This window comes from Electrona antarctica (assembly GCF_951216825.1).
Source record: "Electrona antarctica genome assembly, chromosome: 14".
NCBI lineage: Eukaryota > Metazoa > Chordata > Actinopteri > Myctophiformes > Myctophidae > Electrona > Electrona antarctica.
The window spans coordinates 37,719,699-37,736,838 of NC_136795.1; the positions used below are offsets into that span (position 1 = coordinate 37,719,699).

The window sequence follows — 17,140 nt, forward strand, 5'->3', positions numbered from 1 at the left end:
CTTATCAAAGACCTCCTGTCTTGTTGTGACAGCTCTGATATTGTTTATTGAGGTGGGATGTCAGGTTTAATTAGCAATCGATATGGAAAGCGTTCGCAGCAGACCCCACGTCTCTGACGTCAGAGTCGATTACCGTTTCTCATTGGTCTCAAATTCCCAAAGCCGAGGCTAATTATTGGAAGGTTCGTGTGGATAAAGTAACTGCTCATCCCTCCCTTCGCATCATGTCCCCTGCTCGCTGCTGGCCACAGTGACTCGCTGCATGCTTTCTAAATTCACATCCAGCCAGCCTCCTCCAGACGTCGTTTCCTTTCCTGCCTGCAGCGGGGATGATGGACAGCAGGATACTGGACGCGCCTCATGCCCAGTTCGGAGGCTCTCTCGGCGGGATGGTGGGCTTTCCGTACCATCTGAGCCACCACCACGTTTACGAATTGGCCGGTCATCAACTTCAGTCCGCGGCCGCGGTTCCCTTCTCAATAGACGGATTACTAAATGGCTCCTGCACGGCGGTGGTTAATTCGAACCCTCTCTTGTCTTCGGGCTGCGGTATGAATGGAGATCAGCACTATAAACTGACAGGTAAGCGAAACATAGAATATCATGTGTACGTTTCTCTCGTGGTTGTTGGCCGCTGGCGGTCGACCAAATCCAAAACAAAGACGCGAAACCATGTTGTGATGTCTTCATATAGGCTATATAGCGTTTTAAACGAAATCCAAACCATAAAGAAAACAGGGAATTCATCGCCTCCACTAAATTGTGACAGTCGAAAGCTGAACACACACACGCGCGCGCGCACACACACACACACACACACACACACACACACACACACACACACACACACACACACACACACACACACACACACACACATTATGATAAAATGATAAGCTTATGTTAACAACACGTGCACAACCCTTTAAAATAGCGTTCGGTTTAATAATGGTAGTGATAATTGTGTGCATTTAACAACAACAAAATTACAGATATCGGCCTATAGGCTATTTTCAATCTCAGAAATATATATATATATATTTAAAATACAGTTTAAATGTAAAAATGTTCGGCATTTTATTTTTGTCCTTTATTTACATGATCTCAATTTTTGTTTATCCTCATGTCAGACTCGGGGGACCCAGACAAAGATAGCCCTGGTTGCAAGAGACGAAGAACTCGCACAAATTTCACAGGTTGGCAGTTGGAAGAATTAGAGAAGGCTTTTAATGAGAGCCACTATCCCGACGTTTTCATGAGAGAGGCACTGGCTCTCCGTTTGGACTTGATAGAATCGAGGGTTCAGGTAAATATGACGTTTTAAATTATTATTATTATTTTGTTTGTTATAGCGTGTTAACGTGACTATAATAAACAATGCAATGTTTTCTTATAATTTATCTCATGTATGTTTACCAAATAGTCAAAGAGACTAGTTATTGCACAGAAGTCTGACCATATCAATAGCATGGGGTGAAAACAAACAGAGCAATTTAGTGTTATTCTGCTCTGTAACCCTGTTATAAAAAGAGCCATGCATGTAAATAAATATTGTTTATCCAACATTGATTTATTTATTGTGTGGAAAGATATGGTATATGGTCTATATTGCAGGCTGCATTAACTTTTGTCTAACTCAAATAACTTTTTTCAGAATGTTGGACTTTCCAGTCCATGCTAAAAGGACTGCTTGAATTGGAAAACAAATACAAGCATAGTTTTAAATGCATTTTAATATTACACGTCTACTTTAGATATCTCACAGGGATATGTATTGATAATTATAGCAACAATGGGAGGTTTTTGTTACGTTTTAGGCCTAATGCTGCCTGTGGTCAAATGATAAGCATGACTGCAACTTAATATGGAATGTCACCAACAACTTGGGAGGACTGTGAGTTTAAATAATATTTACCAAGCTCGTATAGGTTACTCTTTTGAAGTATACCCCAAAAACGTATTTTAAAGAAATATTGTTTGGAAGATTTACTAGCCTATAGCCAATAATCTATATATATAGATTATTGTTAACCTTTAAAAACTGGAGGTGTATTTAGTTTTTGTTTTATACTCATTGTTTGCATTCTCTCTTGACTGTAGGTATGGTTTCAAAATCGGAGGGCCAAGTGGAGAAAAAAAGAGAACACAAAGAAGGGTCCTGGCCGACCGGCGCACAACTCTCACCCCACGACGTGCAGCGGCGAGCCGATGGACGCCGAGGAGATCGCCAGGAGAGAGCTGGACAGGCTGGAGAAGAAGAAGCGAAAACAGGAGCGGAGACTGTTGAGGTCGCAGAACAAACTTCTTCACGGGGACTTATTTCACACCCCGGGATCGGACAGCGACAGTGGAGTGTCCCACGTGACGGACAGTGAGCACGCGTCCCTCCATTTTGACCCTCCCGTAGTAGGCAGAAACCAAATGCAATCGAGCTGCGACCAAACACCTCATCATAATAATAATAATAATACAGCCCAGAACCAAAGACACTCGAACCATGAAGATGCTGGCGGATCCGAGCTGGACTCGTCCGACAGCAGCCAGCAGCAGAGCCTATGTGCCACTAACAACAGAGCCTCCACGAACCTCCATAAACTGAACCCCTTTAGCGTCGAGAGCCTCCTGTCGGACTCCAGGCCGAGACGCAAAGCGAACGTGGACGGATTCTCTGCCTTAGCCCCCTCGTCGCGGCCTTTGATCGGGAAGGGACACTTCTTGCTCTACCCTATCACCCACCAGCCGCTGGGATTCATTGTTCCTCAGACGGCTTTGAAGACATCATCATCATCAGCTGCTGCTGGGCCAAACGCCTCTGATGACACTGACAGCACGGAGAACTCAACGAGGCAACGAAGTCCGTCCAGTGACCGCGGTGGCGTCTCACTGGTGACCACGGGATGTAAGAATAATAATAATAACAACAACAACAACAACACGAACACCTCCGACCATGACGCCACACACAATGATGCGTTATCAATCATGCATGGGCAGGTGGTGGTGTCGGAGGAGAGAAAGACAGGAGGTTCGCCCCAGAGCAGCCCAGACCGGGGAACCTGCTTCCCCATCATGACCAGTCAGACTACTTCTTCTTCAGCTAGTTGCAGTGACACGTGCTTTGCGGACGATGACAGTCCAGAACCCTTGCCCAGTAGACCCACCGAGTCCAAATCGTTTCAATCAGAGAGGAAAGAACTTTTAGAGAAAGACTACTCCAAGTGTGTAACGACCAACAGTCCGCCAGAGACAAAGACAGACTCTAAAGATGTCGATATGGAATAATAAATCCTTGGGTGGTAAACCAGAAACATATTGATATAGCGTCTATAAAAGTGACACCATTCATTAGGCCAAAGCTAAAGCATAAACTACCATCTCTTTGCATCTAATCTCTATAGTTTTTTTCGACTGATATTTTGGATTAATGGTATACGTTAGCCTAGAGATCTCTCTCTCTCTCTCTTTCTCTCTCTCTCACTCTCTCTTTCTTTCTTTCTGACTCTGCGTGCGTGCATGTGTGCGTGCGTGCGTGCCTGTCGCGAGCGCAGGTCTGATACACCCTGTGATCATGAACTGTAAAAAAGAAAAGAGAAAAAAAAGACATCAGATTCAGAACCACAAAAATCCTCAAAAGCTGTAAAAAGGTATTATACTATTTATATATGTAAGGTTTTCGTAAATAAATCTATTGTATACAAGAATCCAAACCGTGTGAGACCTTAAATAGCACATACAGTATAGCATACAGTAGTAGGAAGGGCTTTCTCAAGAAAATCTCATGTTGTACTTTGTATATTGCCTTAACAAATTTATTCATCTATAAGCCCCACTGAAATGAGGTTACGAGCCTGAGGCGAAAGGACCCGCTCGACTCCTGCAGAGTTTTGATATGAAAGTAATTATTTTCCCGGTGGCTACTGCGGGGGATTCAGTTTATTTTAGCTCAAAGGGTTATAATACATTACCGATTTCTAGTGATATGAAATCACATAAACTTCCCAAGAATAATAGAATTAGCATGAAAGGCTGGGGTGTCAAATTGAAATACGAAAATAATAGCCCCGGCAGCTGGGAGTGTGTTTGTGCATATTGGATAGGAGATGGGGAATTCGTGGGGCGGAATTTTCATGAGCTTTTCACTTTGTCAGGGGCCCTTGTAGCCGGCTATATTAAGATAGATGTTCGATGATATCCCTCATTGTTCTGTCGCTTACATTGATGTTTCTGTGTTATCAGCCTATTGATCATGCGTCGGCTGTAATGGGACGGGTGAGGCAAACGTGCCTATTTACAATAGCAGAACACATTTGTTCTAATAGGGTTGGCGGTCCCCAGGGAAGCCAGGCAGGACCTGGGACATCTGCGCCTTTTCCTTCGCAATATTAGCAGCTAGTGTTGACCAGCACACGTCGATGTAAGAAATAATGCGATGGCTTGACTATGGCAAACACAGGAATATACACAAGGAAAAAAATAAAATAAAAATTATATATATATATATATATATATATATATATATATATATATATATATATATATATATATATGCTATACAAACACACCACTATAAGTGCATCGATATGGCCTGTGTTTAGTGGTGTTCACATCAGCACGAGCCTTGCTTGCGTTGTGTTTCTCTTTGGGTCTTCTTGATTTGCAAATAAATTGAAAATAATCAGGGGGGCAGCTTTGCGCCTGAGCCGGTGCAAATGAATTTCTGAGCCCAGTGTCCCTTTCAAAATATTTACATAATTTTCAACCGATGCAGCTGTTTGCTCTGGGAAGCAATGACTTATTAGGATGGGGATGGGGGGCAGGGGCCGGCATAACCAGGCAAAACCAACATTGCACTGAATGAGCATGGAAAAGATTAGTGCTGGGTATAACGCTGACGTGCTGTGGGCTATATTGTAATAAATTAGACTTAAAAAAATAGAACTCATCAACAATGAGTCAACTGAGGTTGCCAGTTTAAAAATAAATAAAAAAAACAGACCCATGACGCTCTGTCTAGGTTTATTTCATAGATTGTGCGGTCCAATCAGGGCCAATTTGAAATAACCTACGATGTGCGTCCTTCCTTCGGTTCGGGAGTGTGCACGTGTGTGTATTTTTCTATCTTTCGCTTCTTTAGGCTATTTGGAACGTATGCCCAGTTCATACATAATTCATTAGCGCACTGAATAGGAGTATCGCTGGCTGCACATTGGTGGCCTAAAGGTGAAATTAGCGATTTGCTTAAGTAGTTAAGCTTTTCTTGCCTGAGAGCTGCACGCTGCATGATTCAAGACAAACTATCAATCGATACGCCGAGGCAGCCTGCAGGAGACGTGTCGTCCATGAATCACACTTTATGAATTCAATTTCTACCCGGAGAAATTTTCAATTTGAACGCCCGGATCATTATGGGGGAGAGTGTAAATTGTTTTTGCTCTATTATGCATCGGACGCCATCATTTTTCTTTCTAATTACGGAGGTGTCAGGTCGGGCTGTCATGCAGACGCTGATTTTCAATTTAACTGATCATCATGCATTCATTTTCCCATTTGATAAATCTGCTATCTCGGAGCCTGCACCATGCCTGGAATGCTAAGAGAGAGAGAGAGAGGCACAGATTGGCAAAGTAATAGGGGCCTATATACGGCAATAAGTGCAGATCAGGCAGCTAATTTAGCACCTCCTGGTATTCCATTTCCATTTCTCATTTTCAAGTCTCAAAGGAGGAAAAGCAGCCCAAAGGCAGCAAGCTGGTAGCCCAGGCTATTCTCCATCGGAAAGAGAGAGAGAGAGAGAGAGAGAGAGTCGACCAAAACGCTTGTTTTTCAACCACACATTTCCCAAATTAGGATATCAAGCTTAATTAATGCTAATAGAGTTTTCTCTCAATACGTGTTAGTTTTATTTAATAGAAACAAATTTGCACAATTAATTATGGGCGTGATATTAAGAGTCTCATTTGCAGCATTCAGAGCAGCCGTGGTTAAATCGCAGGGTCTTCAGTAAATTAACCTCTTTTTTTCCCAAACAAAAGCGGGAAAGCCAAATGTTTTTCAGCCCAATTTCAATAAGCTATTATTGTCTTTTTTACTAATAATCCTAAAACACGAGAGACCAGCTAGATTGGAGAAACAATCACAAATAAATGAAAGCGGAAAAAAGCTGTGACTGTCCCTTGCCCTGCTTATAGACTATAGCATACTAAATAATAATAATAATAATTTATAGTCTTTAAAGTGATGTATCAAAATGATAGTCTATTAAGAGATCCAAACAGCTCTCCCTAGTTGACTTATTCACCATGCTAGCACGAATTTAGTGAAGATGTGCACCTGTGTATTCTTCACTAATCCATGTGCGAAATATGCATCCCTCAAAAAAAGCATAATTTGCTTTACAAGTCCTTTACATGTTCAAAACAACATGGTATCCATATTGGTCAACCATGTCACAAATCTGTCGTTTTAGGCTATAAAACACACTTGTGTTGCTATTGTATGTTCTTATAGTCATAGACTATATATGATGAGATAAAACCACGATGATCATATAACTGAGACATCACACCATCTCATATAGGCCTACAAGAAATGAAATGGCACTTGACATTTGACTTCTTTTCAACCCACACTCCTTTTTAGGATTATTTCACATCTCATAATACTCATTAAAGCAGTGGATTTAATCATTCTTATCTATCCTGTGCAAACCTGGCATATAGGCCTATAATTAACATAGGCATGTGCATTGAGTGTTGGCTGATCCTTCAAAATAATTTTAATTATCCACAAGCATTTTTCTCGCAAAAAAAAAGTCCTTGTAATGAAAATGAATTAAGCACACACACGCACCTGACCTGTGCACAGAACTCATCCAATGGTACTTGTATTGCCCACGCACACGCACACACACACACACACACACACACACACACACACACACACACACACACACACACACACACACACACACACACACACACACACACACACACACACACACAAATCCGAAGTCAACATAAAAAAACCTTTATGCTTTCATAATGTTTTAGCTGTCAGACACCAGTCAATTTAAATGGTGTGTGCGTCAACACAACAAAATAAACTTGCGTAATAAAATCGTTGTTTTTAATTATCAATATTGAGAGCTGAGGCCAAATAATAAGACTTAAGACATCAGACGTTATTATCCCCAAGGGAAATTCCTTGCACAGCACATACTGTAGGCCTAACAGACAACATTTCATACAACAGCACGTGCTGCTGAAGCCTTCTGAGTGTGCATGACAAAAGTTGATAACATTTTTACCAAAGTGAAATATAATTTCACTCTACTCAATAGTTTAAAAAAGAAAAACAACAATAAGGAGGCACCATGCAGTGTAATGTTGACTGACTGTGAATTTAGGCTAAAACAAGGCTGGAAACATGACTGTTTCTGGTTATACATGCAAGTACATGTCATAACAAAAACATTGCTGTCACATAAAACCTAATATCTCCAGTTATATCAGCATTGAACATTGAATCTATCACTGCATCGTGCAAACTGAGTTAGAAGGGGAGCAGAAGTGTGATTAATGTTATGCCAGGGGTCATTCTGGAACTATTTGTATAAGGAAATGTATCTTATCCTGACCCACATAAAGAAATGTAATTATGACGACATCATGATTTATTAAATTATAAGATTTGTGCATCCGATATGAGGTAATATTGAAACCAAAATGCTGTTCTGGCCATTAAAGAGATTAGAAAGGATTTATAATAAGGGTTATGTGAAAGTGGAAGTGCAGTAAAAGTCTCTTAAAACTTTCCAGACACTTGACACCTGACCTGAGAACTATCTTATCACACTGCTTTCATCATTTTATACATATTTCAACAATAATCTTGTGTATTAATTTGACTGAGTTCTTAAAATAAAGTGTTTGACTTGGTGACATTTCAGCCACTGTCAATGGAGGAGCTGAACACAACAGAAAGAGCAGAAATTATGCTGCATCCTAATTGATCTAAAAATAGCTTTGGTCAGGCGTTGCTTAAAGGCTTCTAAAATCACTTATATTCCTAAATACCCATGCATATCAGCCTAATTTAACAGTGCACTTGCTTCTTCAACAGAGCAAAGGTCTTGAGTTAGACGTACAGTTCTGTGTTTTATTTGTCTTTCTCTTATCTTGATACGTGTACATCTTCACAATGGTCTCATTGTCTTGAAATAGCTGTAGGGCACGCTAAGAAACGAGAGACTCTCCCCTGTTCCCAACATGCCCACTTTCATCCCTGTATGATGGTGCGAGAGGTCAGAGGACCCACTTAAAGATGGCCACACCTGTTGTTATCTACCTGACCTCATTATCTAAAATGACCGTTATTGTCCTCACAATTATCTCTGCTTATAAATCACAGCATGAATACAATGTCTGAGAAAGAAGATAATCTGTAGGAAAAAAATTGTCCTGTAGATCCAAGATAAGAGGGTCTAGCTAAATATAGAACATTTCACACTTGAAATCATTATGTATGCTGATATTTCTTTGGAGTTTAAAGCGTATGATAAAGCTGCAAGCACTCATGTACCTCTACATTTGGAGCATCATAATAATTTAAAAGGCGTTTAAAATAGCCTGAAAATGGTCAACACAAAGCAACAACAGCAACGAAAGTGACATCCTTCAGAAGTAGTTGTATTGTATAAGTAGTTGTACAGAGCGAAATCTCATTTGTGCTACAAAAGCAATCAAACTACTTGATTAAAAGAAAATTACCACAATGACCAAAACGCACAATAATCTGAATGAAGGGTATAGTTGCATGCCTTAGTATTTTTATATGCTATTTACATATCATAGTTTTACAGATGTGTGTGTGTGTGTGTTTTATATATTTCCAGTCAGCAGACTAAGCATAATTTAAAATACTTACATTAGTCATTTTGAGATACATCAAATAATTATAATAGTTATAAGCAGAAAAGTATGAACTGTCTTGACCAGTGACCTGCAGAATTACAGGCTGGATGACTAGTGTTACTAGTTAGGGTTATAGAAAACTGACTTGTATTTCCAAGAACTTATTCAGCTGCAGAATATCATGTACACTGTTATGCTCAGCCCAAGAGCTTGGTGAAGAAGTCATGGAACAACGCCCAAAGTCAACAATGCCGGGTGTCACCCCCAAGTCCATGAACACTTAACCTTAAGTACTGAAGATCACTACTGTATGTATGGTCAGAGTGGATCCATTTGGAGAAGGTCAAAGGTAGTCTTGAATCAACAGGAAAGGCTGATGTAGACAAAAGTCTCTTAAACAGTTCACCCACAAATTGCAATTACAATTTACATTTTAGCCAAAGTGATGTGCAAATTCAGGAATTCTGTCATTATACTCATTATATATACACACCCTCATGCCATTTGAAACATGGATAGTGTTTCTTTGTCACAACAAACACTTTGTTTGCTGGCAAAACAAACATCTTATAATGAAAAAACAATAATAATTATTCTATTCAGCACCTTCAGCATAATACGAAAAATAAAATAAAAATCATTCATGCTCAAAAAACAAAAAAATCTTCACTCCTATGCAGAGATATACAGGTGTGTACATCACACAAACAGCTCTGCTTGTCCTGGGTGTATGCAATACGTGTGCAAGAAATCTTTTGAAAACAATGGCTGTGGCAAATATTTGCAATGTCAATGTGATTGTTTGACTTGAGAAGACTTTGATTATGCTGCACAAGCTAATATGTATAGTCATTTTTTTTTTAAACTCTAATAACTAATCAACATTGACTTCACTTGTTTTGAAGAAAGCTGATATGTTGGCAATATGTTGTGCATTGTGTGGACAAAGAAATTGTATCCATGTTTCAGCTGGCATGTGAGGGGACGACAGCAGGATAAACTATTGCGTATTGAGAAAGCTTAAGACTCTTCACATGACACCATGAGACAGGAGTTGGCACTATTCTGAAGAGGCAACCTTGATTATTATGATTACAAAACAGATTGTGGTCCCTATAAACAGCTGCTTGGATCTTAGCCTCGGTACCCAGGCTTTTATTTTCATTCGGTTCAAAAAGAAAAGCCTGGGGAAACCAATTTGAAAATCTGGCATATAGGAAGTGGGAGTCAACTTGTATTTCGCTAACCAATAACTGATACTGGTGACGTCAGTGTTCTCCGCTGTTTTCTACCGGGGAGGGGAGGGGAGATGGGGGGGGGGGGGGGGGGGGTGCCTGTTTTCGACCGGCACCTGTCCCTCTAGACCAGAAATCACACAGGCTGGGGACTTTTATCCAAAGTGCTTTACATAGACTGTGCAATACATTCACCCAATCACACACATTCATACCACCGATGGCAGATGGCGGTGGAAACCATGCAAGGCACCAACCTGCACATCTGGAGCAATTAGGGGTTCAGTGTCTTGCTCAAGGACACTTCGACACCAACTCTGGGGGAACCTCGCAGTTCCCATGCATCCGGCTGTTCTACCAGCTACTCTACCTCTGAGCCAATGCAGCCCCACTTGGATCTAAGCACATTGGAAAATGTGCTTGTTTCAAAGAGTATATACTGAGTAACAGTTGACAAGCTCCAAAGAATGGTTCAAAGGAATGCAGGGTTTTTATATTTATTTACCTCAGTCCACAAACACCAATAAAAATCAGTGCAGCATATTCACAGTGGGCCTAGGCGGAGAGCGAGAGACGACAACTTCACACAAAAATAACAAAAAATAAATAATCAGAAATGAACACTTAAAAAGCTAAACTAAGGAAACAACAAACCAAGAACTGTTTAAACAGGCTAAACCTTCCATGAAGGCCCTGGCAGCTCTCCCTTCGTGTTGTTACTAACAGATGAGCTACACACAGAAAATATTAGTAAAGTTCTAACAATTAGCAAATCATACCTGATATCCTCACAAACCACTAAACCATTATACCAAAAGTTGTACAACACTATATACAACACAATATATACAAAAGACACTTTAAATAATACCGCAAACAGTCACACCAACCAGCTGTCTATAGGGCACCGGCTGCCCTGTAAAACAGACCATAAGCTTCCATATGACCAATAATTATGCAACAATTCAGCAGCACCTTTATTTCCATAATATAACCCACCACTAACTTCAACTGGATGAAGCCCGGCCAGCAAGAAGGGAGTCCAGGATTTTTCCAACTTGAATCTCATAGATGGTGCACACATAGGGTGACTCAAAGTTCTGCATCAATTGAATTATATATTATACATTTCAGGTCTCTGAAATGTAGGCCTATATTGAAACAGGGGCTGTCAAACGGAGGAGGCAATACAATATCCTTTATCACAGGGAAACCTGCTAAAAAGTGGTTCAGACCTTTTTGATTACACCGTCAAAGATATAGCAGCCATTTAATACATTGAAGGAGTTTAAGTAATTGCTGATAACAATGCCATGGACAACAGCAAACCGAGTTCAGTCAGATAACTCACGAATAGATTGAATCAGTATTTATTATAAAGTGAGAATACAAGTGTGGATATATTTCATCTTGGCATTCGTCTCTGCTACATTTTTCTCACTGCTCAGCACAATTAGGCAGTCATCATTAAACATTAAGAGCAGGAAAATAGATATACAATAACAACCCCCCATGGGGAACAGAACTACAGTAATAGCAAAGCCCACTGGTGATGCTCATACACATACAGTATCAACAACCAGGAACGCAGGAAGAACACAGCCTTAGGTGAGCTTAAAGGTGGAGTGTCGTGATTCTTCCACCCTAAAACATGATCAGATATTATTATATAAGGAGGAACAATGTTTTCCAAAAAGTGTACAGTATTTGTTAAAATGTCGTTTTTATGTGGACTCGCCCACCAGTTCATTAAGTATGCTTGGTTTGCCTGGTGGGTGGTGATGGGTGGTGATGATCCACCTGAACTGAAGCCGCACCCAAAACTGTTGTTGTATGATAAAGGGGGAGGGGTTAGGGGAGGGGATGATATTGTGTCACTATATCACTGTTTTTTTCATTGGCAAGTTTGAATGTCAAGCTTTCAGCCTCCAGGAAGAAACCCTAAATACAAAGGGAAGACGTCATTGCACATAACAACCACACCAAGGGGTCTAATAAAGTACTGTCACCTCAAACACAAAAACGTATGGGTCTTTCATAAGACTAGTGTATACACCCACATAGTAATGTAGCGTATTAACTAGGCCCCCAGAGAGGCTGGCCAACGTTGAAGCCGCCAATACCCTACTGGCCAAAGCTGGGACTGCAGGGCATTTATGGAGGTGGATGGACGTTCAGTGACGTCATGACACAAAGGTGCGTGACGTAGAGGTACCATGAGAGGAGCCAAACAACAATATCGAGCCAACTGAGGTACTTCCGGCAGACCTCTGGGCACTTTAAACGCCACTGAGCAACTTCCATTGAAATTAATAGCTGGGGGCTCACCCTCAACAAAGGCATTTATTGATGATCATTTTGATCTAGAAATCAAATTAAAACATGACCTTAAAATTAACTTATAGATGTCAAGGCAGACAGTAAATGAACCCAGATGCAGAACACAGACCAATGAGACATACAGTATAGAAAGTAAACTAAAGTCTCTTTTTATTCAAAAACGGAGGTACAGGTTTCTAAAGCCGAAGTAAAGATTTCACCAAAGGATGTCCAGGTTGCAAGGCAAAAAAGGCAGTCTTCCTTGGCTTGTTGATCTCTGCTTTTCTTCTGTCCAGGTTGGAGCTGCGTGGGAGACTGCCATGAGGCTAACTGTGGATGAGAACTAGTGCTTACTGGAGGACAATAATGAATCTGGTTCTTAGGCAAAGCATACACTGACCTTAACTGTCCTAGTACTAGCTGCACCAGCGTGTGCACTAGCTGGAAAATATCACTGAGCACTGTGTGCTGTCACAGCCAGGTATAAGTAGCCATCCAGTTAATTGCAGCATGGAAGACAGCCAGGTGATTGCCAGGACACACCTCCCGACATGCAGAGTACATCTCCAACCTAAATGGACAAACAAGCAGAGAGCATAGCGAGACAAGACTGGCCAGGTGCCTTAACAATAGATGCACACCAGTATTCCTTAATCTGTGGGATATTAAAGGTAGATATTAAAGGTAGATATAGTGATATTTTTTGGTTAAAACAAAGGTTTTTTTGTTAAAAGGTTAAATCACTATATTCCATAGCCAATGGCCTCAGTTACATGCACAAAATGTATTCAGAATGAATGAATTCATTCCGAACAGAGATTCAAATAAAAATATATTTTGAAGCGTAGTCCCTGCAACCACACGTGACCTCCACCCAAAAGCTTGGACATGGGCATAAAGCACTATAGTCTACTAAGGGCAGACATGTGTAAAATAATACATACAAACTCCCAGTAGCATTCGGAATAAAGTGTTTCTATGTTGATCTATACCAATTCAAACGGTATATTCCTACCCCTCCAGAATGGGATATTCTATTCCAATTGAGGTGTTTACGTGAGCATTTTTATTCTGATGACTGGAATTAATCCATTCATTCCGAATGAATTTCTGCATGTAAATGGGGCCATAGGATATGGATAAAAATGGTATCCCGACCTGAAAATGCATTTTCTGTTTAATAAAAAGATGGACATGAAGACATGAAGAAATGAAGACACCTGTTACTGAATAAACACTCTATAGCGATGAGTACTATCACAATATAGAGCTTTTTAACAGTTATTTTAACCAAAGAAAATAACTTACCCTACCTTTAAAGGTAGCTATTTATGAGAATGGTACTGGTACATGTCATATTGTCTAACATCACATGCTATTCAAGTTCAAATAGCTCGAATGGTCTTAAATCTGTGTTTTAGAGGTACAATGTTGACAGTTCTGTTTTGTTTAGTTAATAGGGCATAGCAAGGAGATGCATTTCCTATAAAAGATCCATATAGTTATCTTGAATTTGTGCAGGAACTTGTACAGTAGGCCTATGAATGATGTGCAAGCTGTATGTAAACGATATGAATGACAGCTGGGATGTGCCAATATTATGTGGAATTATCTGGAATACTTATTGAGCCATGTAACACTTCCAACAGAACAGGACAATAGTTTATATATGCAGTATAAAACGTATATAGGCATTGAGGACTATAACCACTTGGTGGAAATGTAAGACTAGTACTTTGTTTTATGACTTCCCATGGGAATCCATGTCCTATAGGGGGTAATGCAGCATGAAGTGTGAAAACTTCCTGAGATGGTACGAGTTAGTGTTTTAAGATGTTCAGGCAACACAGTCGACATTTATTTTAGTGTGTCAGTACTCAGTTCTTCATCTTAAATCGGTCAAACATGCCCCATAGGCCAGTTGCTACCACTGCTCACTATAATGTCTTAGGATTTTGGTTCCAAAGTGTACATAACAGTATAGGCATTGCTCCTGAGTAAGCATCTACATTAGAAATGCTTGCCCACCGCCCTCCCCCAGAAATGTCATAGACAGTACACAATATTTATTTATGAGAATATGATTTATAACCTAAGTCATCATGAATGAGAGAAAGAGAGGGCAACATTGGATCAATATGGAATCAATATCCTCCTATAAATGTGCAAGATCTCTGTGTGCATGTGTGTCTGTCTGCATGTCTCTAGTTCACGTATATCGAGAAATGTCCGTCCGTCCCATATCAAACCCGGTGCGTCCTTCGGGCAAGGGCCCGAGGGAGTGCGGTGCACAGCATTGAGTCGGTCGGACAGACAGTTATCCAGAACCACCAATCCGACAGATATGTCTTAGACCATGTATGGCCTACTTGTACTGTGCTGTGCAAGGCGCAAGTTGGCACCTTGACAGAGTGCATTTCTAGTTTGTATTTAAGACTACATTGATAAAATATAAAAATACCATTATATATCACAAAGACTTAGGTAGGGTAATTTTCTTTGGTTAAAATAAGTTCTAAAGGGACACTTCACCCCTTTTGCAACCAGATCTTATTTTAATGATGAGACAAGAAACACTTTCCTGGGGATTTTGTGTGGGTAATATGTGTTTTTAGATATTTTAGTCAATATATTGTAAAATTGTCTGTTGTATGTTGGTAATTTATGACGCTAAACCTTCAGTAAGCTTGCCATTATGGATCTGCCTAAAGGGGGCAATACTAAGAGACACTTTTGCTTGCAATTAAAATGGTTCCTGTGAAGGCGCTTAGGCCTACATGTCATCCAAGACAAGTCTTTAAGACCTAGCTTTTTCCATTCGTCATTAAAGTGGTATTGCAAATTTAGCACATCAAGGCCAAGACCTCAGATTCCACTATTACATGCACGCATAATTTAATCCTTGGGCTCCCTGGTAGTCGTGACATGTACAACTCCTGTCATTAACGTGGCTGTAAGCTCAGGGACGGACAAGACTCAGGGATCCACACAAGGTGAAGTTTTTCATTTAATGGCCAAGGGAAACGGGGACTAACTGGGCCTGAAACGTAACTATCAAAGCGTCCTGTACGGCCACATGTTGTGGCTCTATGGTCCAATCAATCACATTAGTGCACATGGAAGCAGGGAGATCTGACAGCCTGGAAACATTTCAACACTGACACAGGCGCAAGAGCTCCAGGCACACTTCTGGAAATAAAAATGCCTTGTATCAGTCTTCTAAATGGGTGTGATTAGTCATAAAGGATCTTATTGTGAAAAGGCTGGAAGCAAATTAGAGGTGATAGTGGGACAGAATCAATGCTGTTTACCTCTCGGAGGTGTGAGCATATCCATCAGCAGTATACTGTGGAGAGGACTGTGGATCGCTGCTTCCTCACTCATTATTGACAGCTTAAGGAGAACCTGAGCACAGAACATTTCAAGACATAACACTCATTTCTTGACTATCGACGAGTATCCAAAGCTTTCACATTGTGTGATTAAGGAAGAGAAGAAATAATTAGAGCATTCAGCATTTTAAACCAGATATCCTATCTATTAAAATTGGCTAATGGGAGGGCCGGTGGGGGGTGGGGGCGGTGGGCGCGGTTGTCATCATGGCATCAGCCGCAAAGAAATCAGTCAGCTCCATATATGGGCATAAAGGGGGCATGCCCATATTTGGGCATATATACAGATGACATCAGCCATCTCCATATATGGGCATAAAAGGGACAAGGAGCTACAGAGACCTGGCCCCACCCCACCCCCACATATTCATTTCAATGAAGTTGCTCAACCAGTGCAGATTTTGGGTGTGTGTTTTGGGCGTCATATAAATTAGTATTAGACCAATGAAAGTGTCGTCTCCCATTATAGGTGCGCCTGCACATGGCACATTGCTATTTTGTTGTCATTTTTTTGGTGGGTGGTCATAGCAGAATATTTCTGGAATATGTGTATACTGTCCTGTTGGGCATTTATGCTCGTGCTATGCCTTCTTTAATATTTTGTAGTATTAGTATGAAACTAATCATGCAAAAATAAAGTATTATAAAACCATAAAATATGGTAGCATGGATACTTCCGAGTAGAATCTAATGTCTTACTGTTGCTGGTGATTTTCTCTGGCGACCAAGCTGTTGCTGTTGCATGACAACTGATGATGATGATGTACTGTTTAGGAGTAGGACCACAGACAAATGGAGGAATTTGTTTGCAATTTGAACAACCTTCAATTCAACATTTTAAATTAATTCTGCACCCTGAATGTGTGAAAGTATACAGCATGACCATTCAGATTGGTTACTGTGGATGTTCTTTCACCCAAAGCACTCGATGCTGAGCAGTCTACTGTCACCTCACTGTGGGTATCAACCATATGGGAAAATGCTGTAATACAATCACTCTCCACAGTTAGTTTGACAGGCTAAGAAGGAGGAGACCAGAATTATAGGGTTTTGTCTGGAGTTGAGAACGGTTAAATGGGGTGACACATCTCTAGAAGAAGCTGTAGGGTTGATGGGTGGCCTTGGTTTTAATGGACTGCTATCATATCCCAGAGGTGCGTCTTCCGAGGCAGATGGTTGCCTGTTGTGGGCAGAGTTGGTTGCAATGCATCACGCCCCTTTTTCTGTTGCAACGGCTGATCTCACAGCCCCCTTTCCACGCCACCTTCCGGAGCTAGTGGTG

At 40.7% G+C, this 17,140-nt stretch overlaps 1 protein-coding gene across 1 annotated transcript; it reads left to right on the forward strand.

Moving 5' to 3' along the window:
• Positions 1-329: 329 nt before the first annotated feature.
• uncx (UNC homeobox) lies at positions 330-3,282 on the forward strand (the record flags this gene model as incomplete). The annotated part of the gene is made up of 3 exons (XM_079520843.1): positions 330-582; positions 1,131-1,306; positions 2,101-3,282. 3 exons carry the CDS (start codon positions 330-332, stop codon positions 3,280-3,282), a joined length of 1,611 nt encoding a protein of 536 aa, XP_079376969.1.
• Positions 3,283-17,140: the final 13,858 nt, after the last annotated feature.